This window comes from Littorina saxatilis, linkage group LG1 (assembly GCF_037325665.1).
Source record: "Littorina saxatilis isolate snail1 linkage group LG1, US_GU_Lsax_2.0, whole genome shotgun sequence".
NCBI lineage: Eukaryota > Metazoa > Mollusca > Gastropoda > Littorinimorpha > Littorinidae > Littorina > Littorina saxatilis.
Genome location: NC_090245.1, coordinates 24,954,815 through 24,964,569, shown reverse-complemented (window position 1 = coordinate 24,964,569; position 9,755 = coordinate 24,954,815). Strand labels below are relative to the sequence as shown.

General features: G+C 38.9%; 1 protein-coding gene across 1 annotated transcript in view; it reads left to right on the top strand.

Annotated features, from left to right (window-relative positions):
• The window catches only part of LOC138965319 (sperm-specific sodium:proton exchanger-like), a gene marked incomplete in the record, with an annotated part of 38,786 nt that overhangs the window by 5,057 nt on the left and 23,974 nt on the right, over positions 1 to 9,755 (top strand). The window contains 2 exon segments of the mRNA XM_070337453.1: positions 3,731 to 3,824; positions 7,144 to 7,275. Coding sequence (XP_070193554.1) covers positions 3,731 to 3,824; positions 7,144 to 7,275 — 226 coding nt within the window.

Here is a 9,755-nt window from a genome sequence, read left to right as displayed (position 1 = left end):
GGGATAAGACCACCACCCCCACCCCCCTCCCCCACTGACCCCACCCCCACTTGTTCACATACCAAACATCACCACCCTGACTGCTTAGTGTGTTGCGTTGACAGTTTTTGATGAATTATTTCCTTCACATAAATAATTAATCCCAAAATTCCAACTGTGCGCAGGGAGCACCCACGTGACCAAGTGTAAAAGCCTCGCCACATCTGAGACGTTGAGCTGAACTGTTTACACGGGAAGGAGTGTGCCTTTAAGTCTGAAAATATTTACAATAAATATTAATTATGTGTTACAATGTTTTCAAAGGATACAGGAGAAACGAAGCGAATGTCGGCCAGATTATCTGCGTCCGAAGTACAACGAACACAACATACATATTTACAGTATAGACCGGATGTATGAAACACCGGATGTATGAAAGTCTGGATGTATGAAAGGGGTAGGCAGGGTCCCGGCAGAAGCTACTCTTTGTTATTACTTAGAATTTTCCGGTTGTATGAAAATCGGATGTATAAAAGTCCGGTTGTATGAAAGCAAATCTCTGGTCCCGAGCAGCACAAATGCGTTGTTGCAAGACCGGTTGTAAGAAAACGAAAGTAGACCCAAGTCACCAAAGTGTGGTAAGAGTAATTTCCCTTCACCCCTTTTCCCGATAAATGGGGTAGACAGGTCCGAGGAGAACATTTACCTCCGAAATCTCTGTGGCCATTTTGAGCAGGTGGTGTCCACAAAGGTAGTCTAAATCAGTAAATGAGGATGCCCTGAAAACTTCCCCACCAACTGATTTTTTATCCAGATTCTATAGCTGTCAACGAGTTGTTTTGTTTAATTTGTTTCTCCATTTAATCATTTTTACATTTAGTCAAGTTTTGACTACATTTTTTAACATAGAGGGGGAATCGAAACGAGGGTCGTGGTGTATGTGTGTGTGTGTGTGTGTGTGTGTGTATGTGTGTGTGTGCGTTCGTGCGTGCGTGTAGAGCGATTCAGACCAAACTACTGGACCGATCTTTATTAAATTTTACATGAGAGTTCCTGGGATTGATATCCCCGAACGTTTTTTTCTTTTTTTCGATAAAATTTAATGTCTTTGATGACGTCATATCCGGCTTTTCGTGAAAGTTGAGGCGGCACAGTCACGCTCTCATTTTTCAACCAAATTGGTTGAAATTTTGGTCAAGTAGTCTTCGACAAAGCCCGGACTTCGGTATTGAATTTCAGCGTGGTGGCTTAAAAATTAATTAATGACTTTGGTCATTAAAAATCTGAAAATTGTAAACAAACAAAAAAAAAAAAATTATAAAACGATCCAAATTTACGTTTATCTTATTCTCCATCATTTTCTGATTCCAAAAACATATAAATATGTTATATTTGGATTAAAAACAAGCTCTGAAAATTAAAAATATAAACATTATTATCAAAATTAAATTTTCGAAATCAATTTAAAAACACTTTCATCTTATTCCTTGTCGGTTCCTGATTCCAAAAACATATAGATATGATATGTTTGGATTAAAAACACGCTCAGAAAGTTAAAACGAAGAGAGGTACAGAAAAGCGTGCTATCCTTCTTAGCGCAACTACTAAACCGCTCTTCTTGTCAATTTCACTGCCTTTGCCATGAGCATGAGCGGTGGACTGACGATGCTACGAGTACATACGGTCTTGCTGAAAAATTACATTGCGTTCAGTTTCATTCTGTGAGTTCGACAGCTACTTGACTAAATGTTGTATTTTTGCCTTTACGCGACTTGTTTTTAACCTGTTACAAATTCGTCACGAAGACCCATAAAAGCCCAGAAGGCATTTTTGTTACATTTATAACCAGAGACATTGGTCATGGATGTGAATCAGTTGTTATCTTTTTATGTTTTTACATTTAGTCAAGTTTTGACTGAATGTTTTAACGTAGAGGGGGGAATCGAGACGAGGGTCGTGGTGTATGTGCGTGCGTGTGTGTGTGTGTGTGTGTGTGTCTGTCTGTCTGTGTGTATGTGTAGAGCGATTCAGACTAAACTACTGGACCGATCTTTATGAAATTTGACATGAGAGTTCCTGGGTATGAAATCCCCATTTTTTTTCCATTTTTTTGATAAATGTCTTTGATGACGTCATATCCGGCTTTTCGTGAAAGTTGAGGCGGCACTGTCACGCCCTCATTTTTCAACCAAATTGGTTGAAATTTTGGTCAAGTAATCTTCGACGAAGCCCGGACTTCGGTATTGCATTTCAGCTTGGTGGCTTAAAAATTAATTAATGACTTTGGTCATTAAAAATCTGAAAATTGTAAAAAAAATATTTTATTTTATAAAACGATCCAAATTTACGTTCATCTTATTCTCCATCATTTGCTGATTCCAAAAACATATAAATATGTTATATTTGGATTAAAAACAAGCTCTGAAAATTAAATATATAAAAATTATTATCAAAATTAAATTTTCGAAATCAATTTAAAAACACTTTCATCTTATTCCTTGTCGGCTCCTGATTCCAAAAACTTATAGATATAATATGTTTGGATTAAAAACACGCTCAGAAAGTTAAAACGAAGAGAGGTACAGAAGAGCGTGCTATCCTTCTCAGCGCAACTACTCCCCCGCTCTTCTTGTCAATTTCACTGCCTTTGCCGTGAGCGGTGGACTAACGATGTTACGAGTATACGGTCTTGCTGCGTTGCATTGCGTTCAGTTTCATTCTGTGAGTTCGACAGCTACTTGACTAAATGTTGTATTTTCGCCTTACGCGACTTGTTTTTTTATGTTGTTGTATTTTATTTTGTTGTATTTTATGTTGTTGTTTTTATGTTCTTGTTGTTGTTGTTGTTGATTTTATCCATTAAACTGATTTTATGTTTAACTCCATTAATAATCTGTTTTGTTTGTCTATTCAGTCATTTTAGCCTGTTTTAATTTGTCATGACTGAAGAGCCATAATAGCCCAGGAAGGCATTGTTTTGTACAATTAGAACCAGGGGCATTGGTCGTGGGTGTGACTCAGTGTTTTTTTTATGTTGTTGTTGTTGCAACTGTTTGTGTAAGGAACTGTTCTGCTTTGCACGGCCTTATGCAAAGCAGAACAGTTCCGTGCACAAACAGTTGCTCTTTCTATCGGTTGTCCTGACTGTGTCAGTGTATGTAAGTACATGTACTTTTCCACTTGTTATTCACAACCCTTTTCTTCTAACAAGGATATGTATCAAAATATTTAAACATAAAAAAACAAATAAATACAAAAATGATATGAAAAAACCCTACTTTTATCAAGTAACAGACGCGTGGCCGGATGTATGAAAGTCAATCCACAATATTTTCATACATCCGGTTAACCGGATTTAGTAAAGACCGGATGTATGAAAGACAGAAAGTGGGTCCCGACGACTTTCTTACATCCGGTCTCGACTGTATCAGGTTGTACAAAACATCTGTTGTGATTTCTTTTACAGAAAACATAATTTTTGGATCTCAACACAGAAAACTTCGACTAATGCCTTAAACAAAATTGATTTGTGAGGTAAATGTTATGTTATTGGGTAAGACAGCAAGAAAGGGATGCTCGTGCTTGCCTACTTGTAGAGCGAAGTAAAAAAAAAAAGATGCCCTTCTTCTTTCCGTGCTAGAAATGTCTTCTATTCAGCATCATTTCATGTAATTCAGCTGTTACTGGATGATGTTCACGCAAAGCGAAGTCGGAAATGGGACCGTCAAGTCAATGCTTGCCAATTGTGCAGATTCATGGCTGATGCCGGTTTTGACATCGTGGAGGCAGACACACACGTGGACGACATGTTCCAGAACTTCTCACAGCGGCATCTGAGTGTGTCGGTATGCGGGGCTTGTAGTCATTAACTTCTGATCTCTTATTTTTTTCTTTTTCCTTTTTCTTACCTTTGGTTCTGCAAATCCAAAAGAGTAAATTGTGGCTGATGCGGACGTCGATTATAGTAGTATTCCCAGAAAGCTTTTCGGATTTGAAGTTTGATTCTGGGGATATTCCACACATATTTTAAGCAAGTGAGTTAACATAAGCAATCCTTTTTAATAAGTAAGTGGACAAAATGAACAATAACAACAGCAAGGGAGATTGATAGCGACAAGGACTTAACAGTTCTGATTATGAACAGGAAGAGCTTGTTTTCATACTCTCTTGGTCTTAGAAATGTAACCTTCACCCAATCATACACACACTCCGTTGATTACCTATTATTTCCCCCTCTGCTTCTTTACCTCTGTAAACTTGTAGAGCTAGTTATTTTTCGATAAACACCCAGCAACCAAACAAATAAGGAGCCAGCAACAGCCTGAATCCTCGATAGCGCAATGGGTTGAGCAGCTGTTCTGTGTCGGAACTAGTTTTGCGACTAAACAGTTCCGAACGCTCTAATGTACGAAGTCTGGAGCAAACAATACAAACATACCGCATTTAAATTAACAACTACAGGCTTGAACACATGAATCTCCATATAAAATCCATGAGTTCGGTTGTTTTCTGAATCTAGATCTGCTGTGCACAAACGTTCAACACAAGCAAATTCCCAAGGCAAGTAACTCTCATACTTTGTCTACCGACAAGAGTAGTTCCCCTTTCCAATTTCTTTTCACTCCGTTTCTTCGACAAAAGATTGCAATCCGACGGTCAGTTTTCGACAATATTTCATTTTATAAACAGATCACACGCAACCAAATGCACACATCTCATCAATTTAAAGAACATAAAGCGGTTTCATACACTATTTTCCCCAGAAAACTGAACTTCATACAATTTTTAGCGTTGGAACACGGGTGCAAAAGTTCGTCTGCTAGTCCCATTTGACGAAAGAACATTATCCTAAGCGATACCAAAACATGAACAGAACACACAATATCTGCCTTTACCGCCACAGCAGAATAAAAACATATCTGTTTACTTGATTTTAGTACAAAACAGGGAAACTGACAAGAAGTGTTAACAGAATGGAATGATTTGCACGGAACTATACAACCGCGCATTGATCGATCGCCTTGCGCAGGTTGACTGGTTGAGTGAATGAAATTCGATCAAACTTTCGCACAAAAACTCCTCTTTTCTTTGAATAACTGAAGAAAGGAGGAATAAAGATGTTACACACCTCGTCTCAGTGATTATCAAAAATAATGGTCTCAGTTCGCGGTCATGAAAAAGCTCGCTAAAGCTCGCATTTTTCATGATCCGCTAACTTCGACCATTATTTTTAATAATCACTGAGACTCGGCATGTAACCTCTACTTATACGTCAATATTTTGCCACACTTATAAAAGTTAATCATCTCTTTTCCAAAGGCTAAAGAGAAGTTTATGGCACTAGTCCTTTAGGCTTAGCATGCATAAATCTAGGCTACGATTTTCTGTAAAGTTCAAATTCTGAGAAACAAAATGCATACGGCATGTGCAATAGAGCAAGTTAAGTGAGAGCTATGCGGAACCAGTCTCCTGGCACCTGAGAGAACTACTCGCATTGAAATGAACAAGCGACTTTTATCCTCAACAAAGGATGATTGCAGCAGGCTCATATTTTTTTGATAGATGTCTTTGATGACGTCATATCCGGCTTTTTTTTAAAGTTGAGGCGGCACTGCCACACCCTCATTTTTCAACCAAATGGATTGAAAGTTTGTTTAAGCAATCTTCGACAAAGTCCGGACTATGGGATTGCATTTCAGCTTGGTAGCTTAAAAAAAAATGTAAATTAGTTTGCTCTTTAAAGTTGTCATTAAAATCGAATATTTAGAAACAGATTACAAAATAATTGCATTTTATTCCTCATTTTCTTCTGAATACAAAAATATATAGATATGTCATGTTTACTCTAAAAATGTGCTCAGAATGAAAGAAAATAGGTTTAGTAAGTACGACCGACGCGTGCTTCGCGGCGGCGAGCGTGACCCGTCTCGGACTTCGGTATGGTTAGCCGAGACTGAATGTAGTCTGCGCGATGATTGGTTAGTGGTGTTGATCTTGACTAAATGTTTTTATATCGCTTCACGCGACTTGTTTCATTCTCCAAAAAACTCTAACTAACACTAACGTACACAGTCATACACAAGTACCAGCTTTTATTCCTGACCAGACATAGTCCTTAGATCAAGACTTATTTTTACGAGCAAACACACAATCACAGCCCTATTTACAGGGTTGCCTCGAAAGTATATGTGAGAATAGCTGAAGGGTTTTGTGCCTTTTACTTACCTGAGCAATCAGGAGAGCCTTAATAGTGAGCAGTGTAAGGCCGTCCATACTGCCGGCCCATACACACACACATAAACACACACACCTACACACTTACACACACACGCACACACACACACACACACACACACACACACACACACACACACACACACACACACACACACACACACACACACACACACACACACAAATAATAATAATGTTCAGGTTTTCTCAGATGTTCAAGCTAGAGCCTCTAAATTTTACACATTGAGAGGTTTTTATATTCTTCAGACAGGACAACAGCGGGGCTCGTTTTCTTCAAATTTCAAGGTCACTACATGACAGTGTTTGCGGGAGATGATTTTTCTGACTGAAAATATCCACTGAGCTATCAAAAAAATAAGTCAGTGACCTTACCAAGCTATGATATCATCGTTTGATTCGAGGTCACAACTTAGTGTCTCGAGAATTTTCCCATCAGCTAGACTAGGGGAGGGGGGGGGGGGGGTCAGTTTGTTTCTGTGGGATATTCTTTGGATTGGATAACTAAATGGATTGCTGCAGGTCGCATTTGTCAAGTGTGGGTCAGTAAGTGAGACATTTCCGTTGTCTTGAACATTATTTTATGAAGGTGGAACAGCCAACACTTTATTTGTTTTTGATTCACAAAATCCATTACGTATCACAAAAGGTGAGTCGTATTTATAAGCATTTGCTTTTCTTGTTTTTGGTCAAAATATTAAGCATCACAAAAAGTATAAATCACAGCTTGTCTCACTAATATTAGTGCAAGGCAAGGCAAGGCAAGGCAAAGGATTTATTCAAGAAACCCCCTGGGGGTACATGAAAAAAGAAAAGAAAAAAAACAAATGCAAAATGTTTCAACATATACATAAGCTCATTCCGATGTCAGTAAGAATGGAGACCTCACGATCCCGTGTCTGTTAACGGCAGAAGATCTTCAAGAAGATGACCCGCAACTCGGTGACACCGGCCGCAGATATCAGTGAAATGTCTGAGGACCAGAAGGACGAGGCGAGAGAGGACAAGCTTGAAGCCATTTACCTGTTGCTCAAGGCACAGAAGGTGTGCTCCTTGTTGCTTTGGGCAGACGAATGGCTGGATGAGTGGACGGATGGCTGGATGAGTGGATGGATGGATGATTGGATGGATAGATAGACGGGCAGACAGACAGAGAGCTGTTGGTAATGTCGCTAAGGATGAGTCGTCTGTATTGTTGTCTTCTTATAAAACTCTCTCTCTCTCTCTCTCTCTCTCTCTCTCTCTCTCTCTCTCTCTCTCTCTCTCTCTCTCTCTCTCTCTCTCTCTCTCTCTCTCTCTCTCTCTTTCTCTCTCTCTCTCTCTCTCTCTCTCTCTCTCTCTAGACGAGTAATAAACATGGCTCTGAGGCCGATTCTAAGGCACGGGAGGTACTCCCGAGCAAATTTGGTTTCATTTGACAGACTAATGCATATAGTGTTTGAAACAACTTTTCTTGGTACCCTAAAGTGGCAGCAGCTATACGCAATTTTAAGGCAAAGTAGCCCAGTGGTTTTTTTAAATGCACTTCAGAAAAAAACACTTTGTTGCAAAAATCGGTAATATCAGCTTAACCGCAGGCAGCAGAGTAAATATTTTTGAGTGAACTATCAAGTAATTGGAAGGTGTTAAACAGCAAGTAAAAAGATTGTTTGCGTGCAACACATAGCGGCAATCAAAGGCGTAATTTGTGTAAGAAAAGCTAATAACAAACAAAACTGTCTCTCACAATAATGTTTTTACATGTATCTTTTTCAATATTGAACCTACTAGTCGACCAGGCATTTGTCTATGTTATAGCATACATATCAAGTCCATCAAATTGTGTTCCAACACGTCATAATGAGAGCAAAAGACTTTCCGGGCAGAATTTGGACTTTCAAAATTCGGGGGTGTACTTCTGTAATTAACTCTCTAATTATGTGTTTAAGAGGTATCTCCAAAAAGTTACTTGCTACAAGAAGCCAGATGATTACATTTTCCTCTGACTGGTATTTAATCAGGTTGTGTCTAATGAAACGTCCTCAGGGAGAATTGACATTATCCAGAAAAGCAAACACGGCATGACGTAACACAACTTCCGAAATGCAAGGCCTGATGACACTCTTATGTGCTTCAGTCAAACAAGCTTTTTACTTGCCGTGTTACACCTTCCAGTTACCTAATAATTCACTCTGATATACTCACTCTGATGCGTGGATATGGCAATTTTTCGCACCAAAGTGCTTTTTTCTGCAGTATACTTTTCACAATAGAGCTACTTTGCCTCAAGAGTGCGTATAGCTGCTGCCACTTTTGGGTTCCTAGAAAGGTTGGGTGAGATTCTACAGGCATTATCTTTCAAATGATACCAAATTTGCTCGGGAGTACCGACTGTGCATTAAAATCGGGCTGAGAGCCGACTAGTATACAGTGCTCATTCTATACTGTACACCTCGCTTACCTGTAGCTTTGACGTCACGTGTGACGTCATCATTGCAGGTGCAATATTCAAACAATATTCCGCAAGCGCAACCTACATTCAGTAACTACATGGCATACATTGTACTTCTTTATTCTATGTAAATCGTGTTCACTAGATAGTTTTGTATAACACACTAAATTCCGTTTTTTCTTCAGTGAAACGTAAAACCGCCAAAAACGGTATGCACCCGATTTTTTCAGTGAATGTTCAATAAATATGGCGCATATTGTCAATCACAGTTACATTCTATCTTCTTACTTTATATTGACGGGCATTTTGGAGGTTCAAATGCAACTCTTTTGAAAATCAGCACTGCCTGAAAGTGTAAGGAAAAGCCATTAAAGGCGTTGTTTCACTAAATGAGACTCAGCACACAGTTATCGTCTCGCGCATACATTTCTTCACAGGTATCTTTATATATTTTGCACCAACGCTTAGAGCAGGCATTTTTCTATGTATTAACGTGCATGTTAAGTCCATTACGCTCCACCCTTACCTGTCATAGTGCCTCTCAAAAGCCTTTCATGACATAACTTTGCCTTACAAAATTAGGGGGTGTGCTTCGGAAATGAACTCTCACACTTAGTGTTTATAAGCTATCTCATCAGAGGTACTTGCAACTAAAAGCCCAAATGAATGCACTTCCCTCTGATATGTATTTCATTAGATTGTGGCTTACAAAACGTCTTTTATGAGATTTGACATTATCCAGAAAAATAAAAATGACGTGACGTAACACAATTTCTGAAATGCAAGGCCTCCTGATGCCGCTATGTGTTGCACGCAAACAATCTTTTTACTTGCTGTTTAACACCTTCCAATTACTTGATAGTTCACTCAAAAATAATTTACTCTGCTGCCTGCGGTTAAGCTGATATTACCGATTTTTGCAACAAAGTGTTTTTTTCTGAAGTGCATCTTAAAAAAAAACTGGACTACTTTGCCTTAAAGTTGCGTATAGCTGCTGCCACTTTTGGGTACCAAGAAAAGTTGTTTTAAAGACTATATGCATTTGTCTGTCAAATGAAACCAAATTTGCTCGGGAGTACCTCCCGTGCCTTAA